The 24031-nt window shown below is 38.5% G+C and overlaps 2 protein-coding genes across 2 annotated transcripts in view; both read left to right on the forward strand.

Moving 5' to 3' along the window:
- The first annotated feature begins 798 nt into the window (after positions 1-798).
- On the forward strand, positions 799-9428 carry LOC140166143 (nuclear receptor-binding factor 2-like). The gene is made up of 3 exons (XM_072189532.1): positions 799-954; positions 5823-5907; positions 6907-9428. The coding sequence occupies exons 1-3, from the start codon at positions 889-891 to the stop codon at positions 7680-7682; spliced, it is 927 nt and encodes a 308-aa protein (XP_072045633.1). The 5' UTR covers positions 799-888; the 3' UTR covers positions 7683-9428.
- A 5657-nt stretch (positions 9429-15085) lies between these two features.
- LOC140166144 (ATP-dependent RNA helicase DDX51-like) overlaps positions 15086-24031 on the forward strand; it is a 31666-nt gene continuing 22720 nt past the window's right edge. Inside the window, exon 1 of the mRNA XM_072189533.1 lies at positions 15086-15265. Within this exon, the coding sequence (XP_072045634.1) occupies positions 15243-15265 (23 nt within the window). The 5' untranslated portion in view covers positions 15086-15242. The remainder of the gene's footprint in view (positions 15266-24031) is intronic.

The following is a 24031-nucleotide window of genomic DNA, read 5'->3' on the forward strand; positions in this document are numbered from 1 at the left end:
CAATCAGTAATGAATTTTGGGCCAGTGTACAATTGAAAAAAAAACACCATCAGAGTCATATGATTGACATCATCATAAAAAAATTCGAGTCATCATCACCCGGGCATCATCATCATGATCCGCGGCATCATTGTCATTTTTATCCGAGCCATTATACGAGTCCTACTCCTCGTCACTGTCATCCGAGTCATTGTCATCATAATCATCACTACTGTCATCATTAAAAGCATCATCATTTACCGGTATATCACCATCATGCGAGTAATCATTAGCATCATCATCATTATAATCATCATCATCCAAGTCATCATCATATTAACATCATCCGTTCCGACGGTCATCGATATTATAATCATCAGATCATCATCACCATCTTCATCATTATCAATTGATTGATTGATTAAGGGGCTGTGCAATCTGTCACCGAGGTGGTCAAAAAGAAGCGGGAATCATTATCATCATCATTAAATAGTCACCATCCGAATCATCATGATCTGAGTTATCATCATCTGAGTCATCTTCAATTGATTCATTGCAATAATCTACCCCTCCCCCCGGGCAAAAGGAGGGGGAGCAAGCAATTGTTGGCACTTGGCAGGGCAAAATAAGGGGAGGGGGCCCGGGAGGGGGAAGCAATTTTTGGCAGGTCGAAAGGGCCCCGGAAAGGGCATTCGCGTTTGTAAATACGTCACCTGATTAATTATTCATATTACCGTTCACGGATGGAATATTACAGTAAGTGCTATTGTCATTTATTTGACATCTGCTGACATGGACAGCTAGGATAATGTATTTTGCTACGACGTAGCCTCCCTGGCGTAGCCTACCTTCCTATACGATTCGTTTGATCATATTGGGTAACAAAAATACAATTTTACATGTGATAATATGTTAGCAACAATTCTAAAGGAAGATGTGCCTCTAATCATGGATCCTGATTCACCGCTAAACCGGGTAAGCACAGGGAACCCGGACAAGGCGGTAGAGGAAGCACCTCTGCGCACTTGTTCTCGCTGGGATAAGAGGGATTATAATCTCCTAACGATCTTGACATCATCGCACCTCCTCATCCTACTTCAGTCATGCAGTTGATCAATATTAACCTGGGCACAAGTCCCGTGTATGTGCATGCACTGACGATGTGCTATGACCCCGGCCTATGATGACAAGTAGTATGAATGTATATGAGCATCAACGTTAGAAATCAGACCATTTATATCAACAAATCTTGCAGTACTGGATATTTAATCAAAGCCTAGATGGACACGAACAAAGAAAGCAAGCAAGAACAAACGAAAGAAACAAGAAACTTGATTATTACAAATTTAAAATTACAATGTTATTGCAGAACTTTTATTATAAACTATTGATGGCATTTAAAAGACTGACTCTCAACTCAGAGTAAAATAGATATAAAGCCATAAAGGCTATATCAATAAGGCCTAAAAAATTGTTTGTTTGGCACCTAACCCGACCTACCCTAAAATTAGGCCCGATCCTATAGACTTTTGTCTCTTTTTTTTTTCAAAAAAATAAAAATAAAAAATGAAAAAAAAAGAAGAAAAATTTAATTTAAAAAAAAAAAGAGAGAAAAAAAAAAGAAAAGATCCAAGGTTTTTATCAGACGCAATTTACAGCTTTAAAAGTTGCACTGGTAACTTTTTATCACAAAGAATGCCCTTGGATATACTAAAAATATAATAAAAATCCCTACTACCTAGGCCTACACTTTTTTTTTTTTCATGTTTAATATGCAAAACAAACGTTTTTTAGGCCTATAAATAATATCAATTGTGATTTATCATGTTTATTGGTACTCTCTTCTCAGTTTAAATAAAAATAATGAAGTGTTTTAATAAAGTACATACTATCAAAATAATAAAGTTAAACACTACGCATGTGTAAAGCCATCAAGACAGCGCGGCAAGTCACTGTATTATAAGTCAATGACGTCACGGTCGTTGTCGATTGCCGATCTATTGATTAGTTGTCGGTCAGGCAATCTAAACATCGATATAGAGTGATTGGGAATTTATAATCCCTATTATCTCAGCGAGAACAAGTGCGCAGAGGTGCTTCCTCTACCGCCTTGTGAACCCGGCATACTTCATTACATGGTATACTATGTTGTAGGTTAGTCCGAATAATCAGACCCAGAACAAAATATTAATTTCTGACATGATCTTGTACTGGGTCTGAACTGTTTCCATATGAAATCTTGATGGCAAATTGGACAATAGAAGCACATGGTTCTACGTGACAGCTTTTTAATCCCTATTCAGGTTACGTGAATCACGCTATTGTGGACCATCCTTCTGATACTTGAGTGTTTGGACACGCTGAACGGTTTTTTGTCTACCTCTCTGTTTGTAAACAAACCAGGAGGTCGAAATCGTCCTCCTCGCCGAATACGAAAGTCAGCGTAATAGTACGGCACTACTACTTGTAGGTATGCTAGGTGAATTCAAATTTGCCATCAAACTGCATCATTTTATATCAAATTAAAGCCCTTGAGTAAACAAAGCCAAAACTTTGTTCGAAATGTTCTAACTTTCGTATGAACAACCGATAGCTTGTGATACACATAACTCTCGTGTCGTCGTGCATAAAAGATAGATTTTTCGATCAACCAAAACTGAAAACCTTTTTTCATAGCACTTTCCGTAGCAAAGTTACATCTTGTCAAAGATTGACTTTCATCAAACAATGTCAAAAAGATTCAGCTAGCAAAATTCCCCAAAAGGGAGCGCACCACCATTAAACGCGCCTATTGAAATACACGGTAAAATGCCTACATTTGGATCTCGTTTTGGCACTTGAATTACGTATTTCAACTATAAAGCTTGGTATCAAATTAAAGCTGATCATATGTAGAATATTATTCTGTTAACGGAATATATTGCTAACCACCGACTTTTTTTGTTATTTTGCCGCAAAGAAAAATTGTGCAAATTCAACCCTAAAAAATCACTCAATTTTGGAAACCGGACGTTGTTCAAATTCGCGCCAGAACTTCAACTCTGAAATAAAAATTTGGGAATTTTTCTCAAATTTGGTCATGTATACACTTGTCGAAAGCAAATGAGCTGAAAATGGGCAAGATTTGACAATACGTTTAGAAAATAAAGCCACAACAAGCTCAAATAAGCGGTGGACTATTTTAACCGAATTTCACTGGTACATAAATCATGGAGTGATTTGGTGGTGCGCCCTCAAAACGGCATTTCGGGGGTGTTTCTAGATCTTAGTCTCATGATGATAGCACTTTTTTTAATGGAACTGACTATCAAAATCCCTCTAAAATTCCATGTGCGAGTGACTTATCACCATAAAAAATCATATGTTTGGGTCAAGTGAAGTATAGAAAACATATTTATGTAGGTTTCTTTCTTCGGCCAGTTGTTTTAAATTTCTATGTAAAAATGCATTGACATTGTCGGCGAATTTGGCTGACTAGCAAATGTGTTTGCCTGGCATACCTATTTAACTTTGGTTGTTCTAGTCCTTTATTCCTGTTCATGTGTTGGGAGGACTCTCATGATTCTCTTAAAAGATTCCACAGTAGGTGCAGAAACAGCTTGATCTGGTAACTTATTCCAATGCTAAAACCACTCTATACGTTACCGTAGCTTTAATTTAAAATTTAACGCCTTACGCCCGTACCTCAGGCATGAGAATTTTCAGTTTAAAAACTGAATTCAGTTTTTTTTATAGTCAAAATTTCCGCAACTTTATTTAATTTCAGCCTGTTTTTGGTACTTTTTGCCCAATTTCACACGCATTTTCAGTTTTTTCAGTTTTTTTTAGGAAAGTGCAGTCTCATGCCTGGTACCTATGTATGTCATGATGTATATTATATATTAAGGACTGGCTTACGCCATTTTGGATGTCAATTGACAATGGGGAAATACATGTGCACTTAACGATTTGCGCCGGTTAGAAACTTGAAAAAAAATCTTTAAAATTTCATCAATGTATATAAAAGTGGTACCAACCTTATTGTGCTTGCTAATTTAAGACTCGGTTGAAACAAAATTAAGGATGGAATGCATTTTAGTGTCCAAAAGGCAAAATTATCGTCAAAGTTCTGCGAAATCGGCACCCTATGCGAAGGGTTCAGAATTGAATCGGGAACGAAAATATCCGATCTTTGCGATCAAAAACACAAAATTACAACTTTCAACATACTATTGCCAAAAGACATTATTACCAAACAATATAGAATAGAAAATTTGACATCTTTTCTCAAAATATTGTAGAAATTTGCTCATTAGACATCGAAAAAGTACGCAATCCAATTCCCGTTCGAACGCGTGGGAAACTTAAAGTGCATAATCCCCACTAGTTTTGCCCGGTTTTTACGTTTGCGTTGCGAACTAGTTAGCATACATGTAACAGGGCTGTCAACTTTTTGGAATTGCTTGGCGTGAGACAGAGGCGTACCAGGATTTACCAACTCCAATGTTCATTTTGTACCATGAATATTTGAGCCACGGCGCTCGGGAATGTGAAAAGCGGGGGGGTGTAGGAGCAACAAATTATTCATGACGATGCGTGAGATTGTGGAAAAAAGGTGAACGTAAGGGGACCATGAGTCCATGCATGCATATGCAGCCCTCGAATTAAGGATCTAAAGGGGCACGGCAACTTTATTAGGGCAAGTTGATAATTGCCTTGGATTTTCACTGAAAAGGCAAGGCAGCACAGCAGTTTGTAATATTTCAAGAGGGCATCATGGCAACTGTTGAAAATTTGAGAAGGGCACCAAGGCAATTTCTCAAAAGTGAAGAAAACGCACACAAAAATAGATAGATGATTTTATAATGAAGGGGCAGGGCTGGGGCACCGACGGCAACTTCATTAGAGGGCACGACAAGTGACTGCCTTGGGTAAAGGACATATTTTGAGGGCATTACGGCGGTGGGGTGGGCACCCACGGCAAAATGCCATGGGTGCCGTGGGTTAATTCGAGGGCTGTGCATATGGCCGTGTGTCGTGAACTGGTGTTCCCAATAGGGTGGTGTTGTTTCGTTTTGAAGTAAAAAATGACTTATTTGTAAGAAGTAAACAACTTTAGTCTGTTTCAATAGTATTGAATTTGCATTCATTTTAAAGCCTGAAAAGTTCTCCTTCATTTGGTACCAAAATTATTATTCTGTGATTTTAAATAAAGAAGTTGCGAGTACCGTAATTAACTTAAGTAAATGAAGATGCAGGGTGGTGCAATTAGCCACTTGCAGTTCGCCATTATGCACTATATGCGGGAGAGCCTCGAACTGGCAGCATACATGAAAGGAAGAATTACGTAACCTTACACAGAATGTTATGACTGGTTCAATTCCCATTCATGTATGCTGCCAGTTCGAGGCTCTCCCCGCACATAGTGCATAATGGCGGAACCGTGCAAGTGGCTAATTGGGATACTGGAATTGGGATACGGTTTGCATGTAAAGTCTATGGGAGAAAACGTGCACCCAGTTCATCAAGGCTTATCTATACATGTATTAGAACAATGAATAAAACTTTTAAATAATCATGATAATACTTTCTGACTGATAAGCTTCACATTTGAGCACTTTCAAAACATGAAATTTTACAAAAGTCTGGTCTGAGCTAATGGGGTTGAGACACACATTTGCAGGTTTACTTGTTCGTATACTATGTGTATCGACGACTTGCTCAAAACCCTTTACACTCTTCATGTGTGCATGTATTATAAAAAGCACTCGATAGTAAGCACATTATATGCTAACTAGTGAGTTTTTACGGTAATCCTGGCCAATAAATATTTTTAACACTGAACCTTTAACTTTTGTATACAGGCTCACCAGAAGGAGCGGCAAGCAGAACGTCTACTATTCCTAGGACGATATGAAGCTGCTATTGATTGTTATCAGCAAGCTGCTGGTAAGTTACAGTGTCATGTACACAGGGCCGTTCCCAGGGATTTTGCCGCTCAAGGCAAAGCCTCTTCTCCCTGCTGCCCCACCAAAGCATACCAAAAAAGTGTTAAGGGAGTTACCCCCTTGAAAACTTATCAGTGTTGACCTATTTGTATACTGCCCATTTTTTCTTTTTATCCACCCTCATTTTGTCTTCCCTTTTCTTTCTCCATCCCGTTTTTTCTTTTTTCGCCCCCTTTTTTGCGCCCGTCTGCGTTTGCCGCCCTAGGCGACCGCCTTACCTGGCCTAATGGTCGGAACGGCCCTGCATACATGTACACTGCACTTGAAATAATATTTACAGTACATGAAAGATCTTTAAGCTTCAAAAAACAAACAAAAAACAGATTGAAATCGGACAATGCATTGGGATGCTAGACCTTTCCTTCCCAAATTGACAAAAATATCTTTTCAGGTCCAATTTTAGGATAATCACTTCACAAATGTTAATTTGCTGGCAAATGACATGCTGTGTTTTGTTACATCATAACCAATCAATGCTATTTTTTAAAAGCGGTGATGAAATTATGCCTTCCCAGGCTTTTCCCGTTTGAAGTTTGCAGGGAGTTTTGAATCGCTCCCCTTGAGTGCTAAGTACAGTAGAGCATTTTTACTGTACTGTATATTTATGTGGTTATTATTGTTACACCAAAGGTAGGGGAGCAATAAAAAGCTCTCCTCAGCTTTATTTGAGGGGAGTGATGGGGAGCAATTGCTCTAGCTCTATTACCACACATAGCACCCCTACCCAAACCAGTGAAACCACCCATGTGGGGTTAGGGTGATATACTTGCATGGAACAAACAACTTGCATCACACAATAGTAATTGAGATCTTGGGGGAAAAATGTTTTTTTCATGCTTTACAAATTTTGACTAGATTTTGACAAAAAATTATAGAATTAACAGTACTGTTCATCTAGTGAAAATTTATGTATAATTTTGTGTATGATTTGTAATTGCAGAATTTATCCAAGAAGCTATTAACACCACAGTGGATCCATCAGCACTGTTCTCGCTCAAACTTCAACATGATGCTCTCATCAAGCAGCCATTGATCATCAAAAGACGTCAAGAGGAAAGCCTGCGGAAAACAGAATCGGTAACACATTCCCCGCCGTGGACCAACAAAATAAAACTTGAGCATAGAAAGGAAGTGTCTGACATTCCACACACCACCCTAGCTAATATTGAACTACCAACACCAACTAATGGCTACAGTGATGAAGACACACAAAGATTTAGTTTAGAAGAAGCTTGCAACTCGTTAGAAGAAACTAGACCACTTCTGGAGTGTCTAAGGCAGCATAGTATCTCAGAGGGTGATAACTTGAAATATTTTGCAGGTGATATTTTGGAAGCATATGATCAAAAACCAACACCAGCAGTAGAAGTGAGCAAGGTGTCTCATAATAAAAAAAAAATGCCAAAGGGTGATCAGGTCATCATCGAAGAACTCCAGATGCAGAACAAAGAATTGTGTCAACACATTGTCAAATTAATTCAGAATATGGATCACTGTGAATGTGAAAACAGAAAACTGAAGTCAAGAGTGGGCTATTTGGAACAAGAGCTGGCAACACTACGAAGTCAATCTGGTACGTCGTCAGAAGCAAGTTTCAGAGAAGAATTGGGGACACCATTTTCATTGTCCGTGAATTCATCAGTTTCTGTAACAACACCACCTACTGAAATTCCACCTTTACCGCCATTGGAACTGCCAGATTTTGATGTGAACTAAGTGGACTGTAAAAGAGTCTTGGGTATACAGCAAACGTTCAGCAATATGTTCATTGCAAATCTATCCCAGTTGGAATATTTTTAAACCAAAGGGTTAAAAAAAGAAGTGCCAATTAAATAAAATTTCAGAAGGTAAATTACATACAGTTTAATCCAAGGTATGGATATTGATAAAATTGAGTTTGGATATTACTATAGTCCATTTTTGAGACAGTAGCATCCTTGTGTGATACATACACAGTCAAAGACAGTGCATCTGTAGTGCGCAATGCGGTGTGAAGTGTCCTATGCCCTTCAGATACACCACCTTTGATCGCGCATGTATCACAAGTAGGGCTCAACCAAAATGGCATTTGTCTACCGATCTGATATCCGATATTGATGTTATAATATTGGCCGATATCTGATCCGATCCGATACTGGTAAAAAAGAAAACATATTTTTATTTGAAAGTTTTTGGCGACTTTGGAGAACCACTGGACCTATTCTGAAGTGCTAGGATCATACACAGTTAATTTGAAAAAACAAATGGGAAAAAATTAGTTTGTTATCCTTTATATGTAAACCATTAACTAATGTTTACCTCTTCATCTATCACATATTACAGATGCATTAGTTTGCCATGCATATGTGAATTTTTTTTCTTCAAATTAACTGTGAATGATCCTAGCACTTCAGAATAGGCCCAGTGGTTCTCCACAGTCACCGATAACTTTGAAATTTTTTTAAAGAAATAAAATAAAATAATATTTTTTTTACCGATATCCAATCCGATACTGATATCGCAAATATCGGGCTGATATGATATCCGATCCGATGATCGGTTGAGCCCTAATCACAAGCTGATGCTACTATTTCAAGGAAGCCAAATGGACTTATAACTAAACTTGATGCCAAAGCGAAAAGTCTAAGTGTCGTTTGACAATTAAATACCTGAGTGGAAGAAGGGCCCAACTCCATCAAAACTGTTTTTGAGATATTAAGAAAAAACTTTTGGAAAAGTTGTATAGACAGAATGTTTTTATCTTCAGGGGACCTTTAATACATGAGCATACAATATTACATACATTCAAAATTATGTATGTTTCCATGGCAACGGTACAGGTCTTAATACGAGATGGAGTTGGGCCCTTCTTCCACTAATATGTACCATGTGTACTGCAAGTGCCAGTTCCGTAAGCAGATGTGTTATAAATAGCTACAGAAATTTGGTAATTATCAATTAATTGCGCAAGTAGAAGCATGTAATATGTTAGGGGAAAAAATTGTAGTAAAAAGCAGATTTCATGGATGAACAAAATTCCTCTTTAACCCAATATTTGTGGAAGAAGGGCCTAACTCCATGGAGTTGGGCCTTTCTTCCATGAAACCATGATTAAGTGTACGTGGAAGACTATTTAGAGAGTGGATTTTGGCTCATCTTTCACACACAAGGAAGAACAGTCTGCTGGCAATAAAATGGTGGGTCTAACTCATTTTTGATATAAAATTGGATCGATTGAGCCCATATTTATTGGTCGAGCTATGAGTTTTAAAATATTGGACGAGACGTAGTCGAGTTCAATATTTTAAAACTCATAGCGAGACCAATAAATATTGGGCGTAAAGCATCATATTTTATCATTATTATGTGTTGGATCCAATATTTTCACACACTTGGATTCATCAAAACATAATAATGTAAAAAATTGGGAGTTGGGCCCTTCTTCCACTCAGGTATTCAATTCCACTATCTGAATAGAGGGTTTGCGTAAAGGTTTGATAGTGTTACTATAATTCTTAAATAAAGTGGTTAACGTAGTTAATTTCAAGTTTAATGAGTGCCTCTTTTATTTTCAGGTGTTCTTGTCTTTTCTAATAGTGACTAATTCTGTATTAAAACCTTCATTAAATTTGGATAATTTCGATTTTTATAAAGCCTTTGACATGACATACCGTAAAACCTTGTCTACAAGCATACATGTACGGTATATATTATTTTTGATGAAATTAATAAGATACATGCGTAAATATGCCAGTACAATAGATTGGTTTTACAATAACGCTTGTTTGTATATGCTTGAATCTGTAATTTATTTGCTCAAATTCCATAATGGTGCCTGGATTAATTTAGCTTTCATCAGAAGCACTCTACATTGTATATGCTTATAGACGTTTTACCTGGTAATGACATAAGTGTCTGGTTATATAAAAGTCTTGAAAATGTTGTAAAATATGAAAAAACACAACAATATTTTTATGCCTCCACCGCGAGGCATACTGTTTTTGCAATGTCCGTCCTTCCGTCCGGATGCTATATCTCGGGCATGGATGAGCGGATTGACTTCAGATTTTCAGGATAGGTGGGTCATGGTCAAAAACTCTGGCTGCTTTTTTTTGGGTGAGATTCAAGGTCATATACTGGGGTAAAAGGTCATTTGAAGTCAAAGGGCCCATTTTCCTTATTTACCTCTTTTCTCGGAGACTAGGGGTCATACGTTCTTCAAACTTGGTGGGTGGGTGGATCTTGACCCCAGGCAGAACAAGTTTGTATTGGTCAGTAGGTCAAGGTCACCTGAGGTCATGCAGGGGTCATTTGAGGTCAAATTAGCATAAACTGTCATATGGCCATGAAACTTGGTAGGTACAGTCAACATTTAGAGCCAAATCTTTGGAAGGTCATTTTGGGGTCCCCAGGGGTCATCTGAGGTCAAATTAGTAAAAACTGTCATATGGGCATGAAACTTGGTGGGTACAGTCAACATTTAGAGCCTAATTTTTGGAAGGTCATTTTGGGGTCATCCGGGGTCACCAAGGGGTCATATGAGGTCAAATTAGTAAAAACTGTCGGATGGGCATGAAACTTGGTGGGTACAGTCAACATTTAGAGCCAAATTTTTGGGAGGTCATTTTGGGGTCACCAGGGGTCATCTGAGGTCAAATTGGTAGAAACCTATCATATGGGCATGAAACTTGGTGAGTACAGTCAACATTCAGAGCCAAATTTTTGGGAGGTCATTTTGGGGTCATCTGGGGTCACCCAGAGGTCATCTGAGATCAAATTAGTAAAAACTGTCATACATGCATGAAACTTGGTGGGTACAGTCAACATTTAGAGCCAAATATTTTGCAGGTCATTTTGGGGTCATCCAGGGTCACCCAGAGGTCATCTGAGGTCAAATTGATGAAAACTGTTGTATGGGAAAACTATGGGCATGATATTTGGTGGGTATAGTCAACATTTAGAGCCAAATATTTGGAAGGTCATTTCGTCAAAATGTCCGTCACATATTTGAGAAGGCTATTTCTTGGAAGTGGTATGGCATGTTGTGATACACTTCGCTGGAATACAATTGTTATGCAGTAGATTTCGGCGCAAAATATGTAAATGAAGTACTAGCTAATTTGCATAATGTGCTACTGTTCAGTGATGGGACTTGGTGAAAAGGTGTATTGGGGTCAGGAATTTCTATGCTTTTTTGAAAGGTCATTTTGGGGTCATCTTAGGTCAAATTCTTAATATTTGTCCTATGGGCATGAAACTTGGTGGGTATTGTCACCATTTACAGCCAACGTCTCAGTCATTGGAAGGTTGTTTTGGGGTCATCCAGGTGTCATCTAAGGTAAAATTCAGTCTCCTCTTTTAGGCTTGAAGCTTTGTATAAACCTGTGAGTGTGACATCACTCCCTTTGGTGGTGGCATCTCGGTCGACGCTGTGCGTCGAAAACCGCGACATCCGAGAACCGCGGTCCATCTAGTTAAAATTTAAAATTGTAAAATAGTTTAGGCAAACATTTTTGCCAACTATTTTGTCAACACTTCAATAATCAAGGACGCTACTGTCTGTTATATTTGTTTTGCAGCAAAGTTTCAAAAATGTAAAACGTTATTGTGTTTGCTGGGTACTTGCAAACATCCAAAGTTTCTGTGATTTTCAGGGTCAAAAATTTGCAATCAAGTGCGAGAATCCTTTTGGATTCTTCCAGTGGAATTTTGCAAGAGTCCATGGATTCTCGCCATATAACTTTGTATGATAAATTTAAATATTTACTAGAATCCCTAGATTCTTGCAATTTTGTAGACGAGAATCTTTGCGAGAATATATTTCGGATTCGGATCCTGATTTTTGACTGAAAATCAGTGATATTTGAGGTTTTGGTAAATTTGGGAATGTTTGCAAAATTGCACTTGTCTTGGTATGAATGGAAAGAGGAGACACATGCCTATACACAGAGGTGTCAATTCATCTTGAAAAGTTGGTGGGACAAAGTTTAGTTTTGAAGTGGACTTTGGCACTTATAGCCCCAATTGAAGTCAATTGGTGCATATTATTGGTTATAGTACAGCAAACCTCAAAATTGGTTTCTAAATAGATTTGGCGAAGGAGGGGTATGTCTGAGGGGGCAGTACTGAGCTCCCTGAGAAGCAAGGGTAGCATTTTCAGGGGTCCAGGACCCCCTAGTTTTAACGTTTATGCTACAGTGGACACCTTAAAATTCCAGTTTATGTGTAGAAAAAGATCTCTGGACCCCTACACTTACACAGGATATTCCCACGGTCCTTGAAAGTCCTGAATTTGAAAACACCTTTTCAAGGCCAGGAATAGCTTGGATATTTGCACAAGGTCCTTGAAAGTCCTTGAAAATTGGAATTTTACCGAAAGTATAATTTTGACAAAATTTGTGGAGTGGAGAGGAGCTGTCACTTATGTACTGCATGGAGAGCCCCATCATAAGGCTAATTTGTACCCGTTTTTGTGTAAAATAGGGGTAACAAATGCTGAAAATGTTCTTGAAACCACGCAAAACAGGGGGGTATTTTTGACTTTGGGAATGATCATGCATTATGCCTTTGAATAGGCAGTGACAACACCGGGACTTGAGTACCCCCCACAGGCCTATATGGTCCTTGAGTTTAGACAAAAAGTCCAATTTTTGGCTCCATAGTGGTCTAAAATTCAAAAATGCTCTGATTTTGAAGAAAATGGTCTCAAATTGCAAAACCATTTTAAACAATAAATAGTTTGCCATATCTCAGATGTTTTGTTACTCAAGGAAACCCCACAGGTTCTTCCTGGGGTTCATCAACACAATTTTTACAGGTATGTGAATGTGCCACACAGACTTTCAGATCCTGACTTTCTCTATACCTACTTTTTGCAGGTTTTGCCACTCATTAGTATACTAAAAACACCCCAAAAGCACAGTGGGGGGGGGGGCAGGTTGTTCAGTTCCCCCGAATGGAGTCTGATTTAGGTGTGTAAGGTGTGGTTTTAAGTGTTTCCCCACGAATGTCCTTGAATTTCCCCCGAATGACCAACAAAAGTGGGAGGGGGGGCACATGCCCCCTGCCCCCCTTTGCGCACGCCACTGCAAAAGCATCCAAATTTCCTAATTGGGTAGTTTTATTAGGGGCCGTGCAATAATTCTGAGCGCCCCCCCCCCTTTGCACATTTGCATTTAAAAGTGTTTCCGTACTGTTTTCCTAAGCCGTTTTAGAGCGTTTTATTTAAAAGGCACCCCATGAATGTGTGCCAAAAATTACTTTACCCCCCCCTTGGCTGGCCAAAATTACTTGCCCCCTTTGGCTTGCCAAAAATTTCTTGCCCTCCCCCCCTCATTTTACCCTCCCACAGGGCTCATAATTATTGCACAGCCCAGGGACACTTTTGACCAAATGCGCCAGTTGGGCGCATTGGTCTCCAGTGAAAATTGACCCATTGATATACCAAAATCTCTGAAAAAGTACCCCAAAAACCGTTGCACATCCCAGTATAACTTCAACCAAGAAATAAGCCCACCCCCCCAAAAAAAACCCTAAAATTGGTTAAGGTTAGCATAAGGACAGGGAAAATGCGCAAAAACCGCTGAAATTTGCACATTTGGGGTATATTATTGCGCATTTTGGGTCCAACCACAAATTTTAAGATTTTCTCAAAATAACCATTTTTCAAGTACTCATTTTCCAAAAACCTGAAGTTTTCACTAAAATCAAAGAATCCCTATGACCTGCAACACAATCCATGTTAAGGGCTGGGGTATGAACGTTTGGACAGTATTTATTTTGGGACATTAGAGCACATCAGACATATCGAATTGCATTCTGAATACGAAGAATGTCATTCTGATATCAAATAATTTTGATTTTTTGAAATTACGCAATTTAATACTCATTTTATGGCAAATCATTAAAAATTGATATTTTTGATATTTAACAGTACTTGAAGCAAACATTATAAATCTGATGATTTATACTTAAAGTGTATGTAGGTGGGATGAAAAGCCGACGATCAATTGAAAATTTTGACCTTTCGTATTGAAGATATGGATTTTTTTCCCAAAACACCAAAAAAAATAAGGTCTTTTGGGAAAAAAATCCATATCTTCAATATGAAAGGTCAAAATTTTCAATTGACCGTCGGCTTTTCCTCCTGCTACATACACTTTAAGAATATATCATTAGATTTATATAATTTACCGAGGACTGTTATATATCAAAAATTTGAAAAATATCAAATTTTTATAATTTGTCATAAAATTTGTATTATATTGTGATTTTCAAAAATGAAAATTATTTGATATCAGACAGACATGCTTCATTATTCAGAATGCAATTCGATAGGTCTGAGGTGCTCTCATGTCCCACAAAAAATACTGTCGAAAAGCAATAAACGCTCATTTTAGAGCCCTTAATAAAGTATAGAAAATAGGCCGTCTTAAAAATATGCAAGAAAATATAGAACAAAAAAAGTTTTGAAAAAATTAATATTGCATAATTCGAACTTTTAGGGTGAGAAATCACACATTTTTGTAAAAAAAAAGCGCTAATTACGCAAAATATGCATTTGCAAAAACCGGGCGTATTTTACTCTCAAAAATCGTGCATTTTCCCTATGCTCAGGTTAGCCTCTATGTTAAACTGTTGCGATTTGGTAGTTCACAGCATCTTGTGAATGGTAGTGAGCTTTGGCAAAAATTGCATTGATCATAGCGAGCGTGTAGAAAAATTCAAATATCGGTTTATCCTATAAGAGTGCTCTTTTACATGAAGAATACACCCAAATATCACAGATATACTTTTGTAGGTCCTGTGGTTCTTGAGTTATGTTGTAAAGAGGCAACACTTTTGTAAAACGTATGTAAAAAATCAAGGAAGTTTTAAAAGTATACGGTATTATTTGTAAAAGGAACTTTTGCAAAACATCAAAGTGTTATTTTGCAATATAATATTGATTTAGATACTGAAAATCGGGTTTTTTATTGGGGGGCTGCTTCGACTATGCTTCGACCAACAATACCACCTCTATACTCGAATCATGCGCGAATATCTTTTTAAAAACCGTTCTTGTTTATAATACCTTAACCAATGTGACGTCATGAAATTAATATTCATGTACAATATCACATACAAGATCTGCTAATCCAAGATGTCAGCCTCCACGCACGTTTGACCATGTGAGATTTGTTCCATGTGTGTTATCATTGTATAGTATATACTTGTACAATATTCCGGGACAATATTGGCACTCTGCTCTGTAGTCACGGTAGTCTCTTGCGGTAACACGCTAACAGACACGTCAAGATGGCTTTATTTCATGTAAACAGGTAAGCTTACGTCTGTACTTAGACTTAGTACAAGGAACTTATACGATGTCCTCATTCACAAACTGATACTCTCTGTCCATCGTATAAGCAGAGAAGATGTAATAAAGAGGAGGTTGATCAAGCTATCCTCAAACAAAATATGTGTGAGACCGCTCACTCAAAGTAAATGATGAATCACCCTATTTAGCTGCTTTACAATAGAATACCACAATAGGGTTTGAACCCGGGATGGGTGTGATACACAAGTTGCAGCTAACTGCTTTTAGGGATAGGTCAGTGTGTGCATGCCATCATGCCATACACACCATGCATGCAGACCCTGTCATCTTGTCAGATTTCAGATAAAATATGGATCTCTGGATCTGGATCTGGATCATTTATACTCCAATTAAGCAGTGAATTCTGCATCACACTAGAGTTGACATGACCAAGACCGCTAGACAGATTGGTTGGGAGCATAAAGTTTAAAGTCTGGATTGTCCTTTGAAGTCAGGTGATTGATGAGTTTTGTCTTGAATGTCGTCAGAGTAGGTGCGTCCAAAGGCGTCGTGTGGGAGGTCGTTCCATTGCTTCGTAGTCGAGGGAAAAAGCTTAAATCATAAATGCGGGATCTTGTTGACAAAGCGTTGAAAAGAAAGAGCATGAGTCCGTTTAAGTGTGCGTTGGGGCTTAACAAGGTGATTTCTCCAGTCTATGTCGACCAGGTCGTGGGTGATTTTGAACATCATTGAGAGCGAGTAATTGTGCGACGCAGTGTTGAGGTCCGTCCATTCCAAATTGTTTAACATGCTGGTGACACTGGACTCCCTCGAATAATCATTCATGCACATCCTGGCCGCTAATGACAGGAAAATACATAAAATAATAAAATAGAAATGATCAACAATCATCACCTCTCTAAAAAAATCCTAAAAATTTCTTCTTTAGAAATTTATATATAAAAATTTACAAAAACGGTGGATTTGGGGGGACATTTTACAGCACTCGATTTCTTTCTTGTATTATCCACATGTGGTATCCCATCCAAGCAGCAGGTCCTTAACACACGCGTTTCATACTTTTTAACAAATTCTCTATAGAAACATTGGAAATATTTTCAATTCTGAAGTGAAAATTGGTCAACCATGGGCGGTCACACACATAACATCATAGGATATTTCAAATGGATGTCTAACTACTTGAGAATAAAGGACTATGAATAGATGCGACAGGATTACCTACGGGATTATCTCAAGGATATAATTCCGTTGACCCTCCTCTTTATTACATCTTCTCTGGTATAAGGTTATTTCCGCACGGCAACTCGTTGAAGGAATATTACACAGTCAAGAATAGGCTCCATCATTTTTTGGTTCTGAACCCTCCCAGTCTCCCAAAACATCAAAACATCAAAAGCGTTGCTCGAATACTTACTTAAGACTGTCCTTTTTCACATAACGCAGACAAAGTGGGGTCAACTTGCCTAGAGATGGTCAAATTTTGGCCAAAAATATCTCTGTGTAAATCCTATGAGTCTCTTACGCAAGTCCACTCGGTAATCCATGTATGATGTATTCCATCCGTTCAAGGTAGTCTATGAATAATTAAGCAGATGACGTATTTACCAACTCTATGAAATTGATCGAATCCAGGTATACTTTCGGCAGCGGAAGAACCTGACGTCATAGCATAAATTATAAATTGCAGCGATAAATCAGCCAATAGGCGATGTGCTACGGGCTGCATCTGCGAAGTATACGGGCTGTTGATGGAGCAATTGCTGTTGAAAATTTCTAGTGCCGTGAGAGTCGTATGGGCACGTATTTTTCACTGAAATTTCTCCGTAATGAGAATTTGTTTTATTTTGTGAAGTAGCAGGATATATTAATGACTTTCTCTGGAACACCTGTGGACTGTATGTGAGTACCAAAAAACATCAACCACCTGGAAATACGGAATGACAGTAAACTTAATGGCGAGCGGTCCGAATTTTGAGCCATACAAGTTTACGTGGTGAACTAACTTAGACTAGAGTCTTAGTATACAGTACCTGACGCGTGTAAGTGACCGCGTGCCACGCTTTTTTGCCGTGTTATTTGCGTGTTGAAAATCCGTATTACAACACGCGTGTTGACTTTAAGTGGTCTAAATCAGCTGTCCCGAGTTTTCTTGGGTGTTTGGTATATGACTCAAAGCTACCGCGATCACACGGTACAACACTCGCTCTCACGCGATCTCACGGTATAACACGCTTGATGATAATGTAGCACTGATGAAATTACCAAGTGTCAAGTGCTTTGTCAATAAACACTTGAGAATTATTGACTTTTCGATCATGATTACCCACACAGCATTTATTATGTTGATCATCTGAGTGACATCGCCGGGTAATTCCCTTTCAATAAGGTTATGTCATGCGGTACAGGTTGGCTGATCTGCAGTGCTAATTCATTTATCAGAATATTGAGTTTAAATTGTGAGTTATTTTATGTTAATGTGGAAGTAGAAATTCAAGTCTCTAATTAGGTTTTATGGGTAAATAGTGATAAGCCTACGTAAGTTCAGTCTCGTAAATTTCATTTACGGTTTTCTTCAGCGGTTACTTAAAATAATGATGGGCCTATGTACATGTATCATTAAAATATATAGTTTTAATTGGGTTTTAATGACAAAGTTGGTTTAAAATATAATAAAAGAGCCAGTGTGACTGCTTTAGCCAGCCCCTTGCATGCTTGGCCCTTTATTCTGAATGCAGCTCCGGGGGAAGAATGAACCGTCCGCGGCGGGCCATCCCCGGGGGCCATCCGACCCGATGATCACCGTTATCCCCAGCCAGTGATCTCCCATGGAAAACAGGCCGACATCGCGACAGTTTGCAAACGCATTGCGTGATGCAATGGAACTCAAGTTCTCGTGTACATCTGTAAACATGGTAAAAGTGAATATCATCCGAGTATGACTTTGTGATGTGTCTATCTTTTTCCCTGATGGTCAAATATCATCTGATTTATCATTTCATTCAATCACATGTCAATATGTTATACCGCGGTATCATTTTTCATGATACGATCGATCCATTAATTTGATGTTTACCATGGACGTACTAAATACTGTTTATTATTTATTTATTATTGTTAATTAATCGGGCAATATTAATAACAACTATATGGGATCATTGTTACGAAAAAAAAGTCATGTATGGCACATCGCTGCGCTGAGCCGAGCACTTTAACAATTAATAGTTACAATAATTTAATATCTGGAATATTCAACATCATAATCCCGAAAAGTGAAAAATATAATTTCATGACATTCAGGGATTTTGCGTCATGACACGAAGAAGACAACACATCCAGTCCCAGAAGTTGATTGCCGGCTAGGATCCATAATAAATAATGTTTATATTGTAATATTTTATACAATTAAATCACGATACAATATTTTACATATACATAGATGGACTGTATACTTGGTGCTTGCGAAAAAGTAAGTTCAAATCGTACATTCTTACGGCAAAGTATTTATTTTTCAGCTCGTTATAAATACAATCTGAATCACAGGACAAAAAGACCCAATCAATTACGTATGCTAATGACCCACCAAGATACTCATAATCTGATTGGTCCGAACAGAGTGTGAGACAACATCTCGGGGAATCCCCTGTCAATGGGGAGGGGACGCTTTAGAGTATGAATAAATTAGCAACAGGTGTTTTAGTCTACTTCGGGCACACAACACTTCATCAGTTCATATTAAAAATGACATCATATTGAACCAAACAAGATAAAACGGGTCTGATGGGATACATGCATCCCCATTTAGTCGTATCAATTGTCTGGCCGTTTTTTTAAATTTTTAAATATTTAATACTATGGAGGAGGATGCGTGTTCCATACAATCCCCCCCCAATGTTGACGCCGCGAAAAAAAATCCCCCCACCCCAACTTCCTACCCCCACCCTGAGAATCTAATAGTGCGTCCCTTGTTGTCTGTATTTTGTCAAATTTGATTCATAATCCCGGAAAATTCAATAATTATTCATGGCCAACCGCGTGAAATGGAGTTTACTCTGGAATGTGAAGTGGTGCGCATCGCATGTATACACGTGGTATGATACTAGTACATGATGACTGATGTAAACAATAATAATACCACCAAAGACGTCAAATACATGTACTATTTATAGAAAGTCCACTCCTAACCGGCATTCGCCATTTTCAGCTGATCTAGACAAGTTGTAAAATATTAAAATGTGCATGTTTATTTGACAAACTTGGGTGATTTTGTTGATTTTCATAACAATATTTTCAATAAAAAAAATCCGATGAAACACGATTTATATTTTGACGGTTCATAAAATGAAAGAGCTTTATAATTTTAATCAAGCAAACATATCTGCAGGAAACCCTCCAATTCATTTAATTTTGTTCACTAATACCATGCAGCATGCAGTGAGGGAGGGAGGGAGGGGTGAGTGAGAGAGACAGACAGATAGAGAATGAGAAGAGGCCTGGGCATACTTCACTGCACCGTTGATGTGGTTGGGGGCTTGGGGACCAGACGAAACGGCTCCTAAACACTTGTGGGTGTGATCAGAATTTTAGAAAGTCATGTCCAAGACTTAATGTTTATGAATGTTTGATAGGAGTAAGATACCAAGTGTACATGTACCAAAATGGTATAAGAAATGACAAACAAGCAACAACACGATTGATGATGTATATTGATTATGGCGATTTTCGGGATGGGGGGGGGCACTGACAAGTGAATTTCAGCGGGGGGGATTCAAAATTTCCACAGTGGAACTTTTCTTAGTAGTTTTGGATTTTTACTAAAGAAGGGTCAAGAGTTCTGATTGGGGAAATTTTCCCCCATGCGCATGCCCATGTTCCTCAGCCTTGGTGTGTGGGTGCATCTTGACGCAAGACAGAACAAGTTTTGGTTAGAGGGTCAAGGTCACCCGAGGTCATCCAGGGGTCATCTGAGGTCAAATTAGTAAAAACTGTCATATGGGCATGAAACTTGGTGGGTAGTCAACATTTATAGCCACATTTTTGGAAGGTCATTTCGGGGTCACCAGGGGTCATCTGAGGTCAAATTAGTAAAAACTGCCTGATGGGCATGACACTTGGTGGGTACAGTCAACATTTAGAGCCAAATTTTGGAAGGTCATTTCGGGGTCACCAGGGGTCAACTGAGGTCAAATTTGTAAAAACTGTCATATGGGCATGTAAACTTGGTGGGTACAGTCACCATCCATCACAACAGACGAGAACCGCCAAAAATAGGTAACCGCCTAGTATTTCATTCATTATTTAATGTAATTTTATAATGGGGTCTTTTAATTGTTGTGAAGTCAATAAAAACAATAATATTGAAAAAAGCCACATATATTTCTATATTTTATATGCAATTTTATGCTAAGGGTCACTAGGGTCAATTGCACACAACCATCTGGTGCGCATTCAAAATGTATCACACTGGTGCTCCTTCAAAAGAACGGAAATTCCCGGCAAACGCCCTATTTTTATGATGGATGATTGCGTCATTATGAAAGGGATGACAGCTTTACTATCACTTAGTGCCATTCAGTGATCCCAGCGAAAGTGTAAACAAATTAAAATTGTTTATAAATTGCTTAAAAGTGAAGGATAAGTCGTTTAAATTGTCATGTAAAAGGAGTTTTTGAAATGAAACTTGGCAAAAATACAAAGAAAACAGCAGTATTGACAAAGTTGAATCCCAAAGTCAAAGGGCCTGTGCAATTATTATGAGCACGGAGGGGGGGGGGCAAATTTTTCAAATTATTCCCCCCCCTCCCTCTCGGCCTGCCAAAATGGCCTCCCCCTGCCTGTCAAAAATTCTTTGCATATTTGAACGTTTATGTAGTGTTTTCCTAAGCAACTAGAGCGTGTTATCTAAATGTGTGCAAAAATTACTTTCCCCGCCCCTCCCCCCCTCGGCCTGCAAAAAATAATTTTAAAAAGCAAACAGAATTACAGTGTTTTGATCATGAAGACTTAGGTTGATCAATCATTTAACATGTAGATTATCAATTTTTTAATAAAATCAGTAATATTGGAAAATGCCACATTTATCTTTATTTTTTAAATGTAATTTTATGCCAAGGGTCGATCACTAAGGTCATTTGGTGTATTGTGAATGGTGAAACCAATGGCCCACAACCACCTGGCACGCATTCAAAGTGTATCACACTGGTGCTCCTTCAAAACAACGGAAGTTCCCGGCAAACGCTCAATTTTTATGATGGATGATTGCATCATTATGTAAGGGATGATAGCTTTACTATCACTTAGTGCCATTCAGTGATCCCAGCGAAAGTGTAAACAAATTAAAATTGTTTATAAATTGCTTAAAAGTGAAGGATAAGTCGTTCAAATTGTCATTTGGTATTTTTGAAATGAAACTTGGCAAAAAAACAAAGAAAACAACAGTATTGACGAAGTTGAAGCCCAAAGTCATAAGGGCCTGTGTAATAATTATGAGCACCGGGGAATTTTCAAATTCTTCCCTCCCCTCGGCCTGCCAAAATGCCCCCCACTGCCTGTCAAAAATTCTTTGCATATTTGAACTTTTATGTAGTGTTTTCCTAAGCCTTTCTAGAGCGTGTTATTTGAAAGGTGCTCCCTAAATGTGTGCAAAAATTACTTGCCCCCCCCCCCCGGCCTGCCAACAAATTAATTTAAAGCAAACAGAATTTATAGTGTTTTGACTTATGCTTAAAAGATTTTAAGTTAGGTTGAATGATCAATCATTTAACATAGATTATCAATTTTTTAATAAAAACGGTAATATTGGAAAATGCCACATATATTTCTATATTTCTAATGTAATTTTATGCTAAGGATCACTAGGGTCATTTGGTGTATTGTGAATGGTGAAACCAATTGCACACAACCATCTGGCGCACATTCAAAATGTATCACACTGGTGCTCCTTCAAAACAACGGAAATTCCCAACAAACGCTCAATTTTTATGATGGATGATTGCTTCATTTTGTAAGGGATGACAGCTTTACTATCACTTAGTCCCATTCAGTGATCCCAGCGAAAGTGCAAACAAATCTTATAAATTACTAAATCTTCAAATCGTGTGTCCCCCCCCCCTCCCTCTTGGCCTGCCAAAATGGCTTGCCCCCCCCCCCCCGCCTATCAAGAATTCTTTGCATATTTGAACGTCCTGAAGCATTTCTAGAGTGTAAATTTGAAAGGTGCTCCCTAAATGTATACAAAATTACTTGCTCCCCCCTCTCGACCTGCCAAAAAATTAAACATAATTACAGTGTTTTGACTTATCTTCAAAAGATTTTAAGTATAAGTAGATCAATAATTCAACATGTAGATTTATTTTTTAATAAAAACAATAACATTGGAAAATGCCACATATATTTTTTTTTTTTAAAGTAATTTTATGCTAAGGGTCACTAGGGTCATTTGGTGTATTGTGAATCTTTACACCCCCTCCCCTAAGTTTACCTTCCCCCAGGGCTCATATAATTATTGCACATCCCCTTTAATACCAACATACGGGTAACCAATGTCCAAGTTTATTCAATTGAGATATAAATCTCACAACTTTTTATCGAGTGCGGTAAATATAGGGTTATGCATACCGTACATGTACGCATAGCAATATGCCTTTTCTTACTTTAAATTATGAATAATTTATGATCACGTGACCCACATGGTTGTCTCAGTCCCAGCCGGTTTGTGTTCCTCCGTCACTAAACAAACCGTCTGGCGACAACCCCGAAATGACGATCCGCTGATTGGTTAATGAATTTCCAAATATTTCAAAATAAAACTGTTTTCAATTGGCTATAGGACGTGACGTGTGTAAGTGACACTAAACATCCCAGGCCCCTCACTGTTTGTAGATACCATAAACGCAAAATATACGCTTAGCTCATTGGCCATTGAGGCGCCAATCGTCTGATATCGCCTTTCATGTCAGCGACTCACAGCGCCAGACTCCAGCAGCGTACTCACGTCACGTTGTGTGGATTTATGTAATCGCATAGCTGTCACTCAACCGTTGCATGCATTGAAGCCCGGCAATGATTGACAGCAATTCTCAACCAGAAGATTTTCTTCTGACGATGATCGCGTTTCCTATTTAGGATATCCCCATTCAAGCAGTGACAAAGAAAATATGGGACAGTGATGGTGGTCACAAATATTCTGTGATTTGGTTTATTATAAACAGTTGTATTACATTAAAATATTGTCAGGAATGTTACGGTATTTGCGTAGCTTGTTTAGGGGCTGTGCAATAATTTCCAAACGGCTCGCCAAAAATCGTTTGCCCCCCCCCCCCTCTCGGCCCACCAAAAATTCGAAGTTGTCACAAAAAAATTGTGAAAATTTGTAAAAACTAAGACAATATGGCCTGGGTTAAATTTGGCCGAAAATTTTGAATTTTTGTATATCAATGGTCCCCGGGGGGTGGGCGGCCTGATTGGGGGGGGGGGCAAACCCGGGATCGCGGGAAGAAGTCGTGTTTATGTTGGCAATATTCCTGTGAGATTTTCTAAATATTCAAATCGATATGGCTCGCCAAAAATCGTTTGCCGCCTCTCGCCCGCCAAAAATCGCTTGCCCCCCCCTCTTGTTGGCCGGCCAAAAATATCCCCCCTTGCTCATGCCAAATTTTTTGGATCCCAATTTGCAATGCTTAAATGATCTTTATGTTGCGAGCCCAGCGAAAAGAAAAATTGCATATTTAAGCGTCTCTGTACGGTTTTCCTAAGCCTTTTTGGAGCGTTT

The sequence above is a fragment of the Amphiura filiformis genome, chromosome 12 (genome assembly GCF_039555335.1).
Source record: "Amphiura filiformis chromosome 12, Afil_fr2py, whole genome shotgun sequence".
In the NCBI taxonomy this organism is placed as follows: Eukaryota; Metazoa; Echinodermata; class Ophiuroidea; order Amphilepidida; family Amphiuridae; genus Amphiura; species Amphiura filiformis.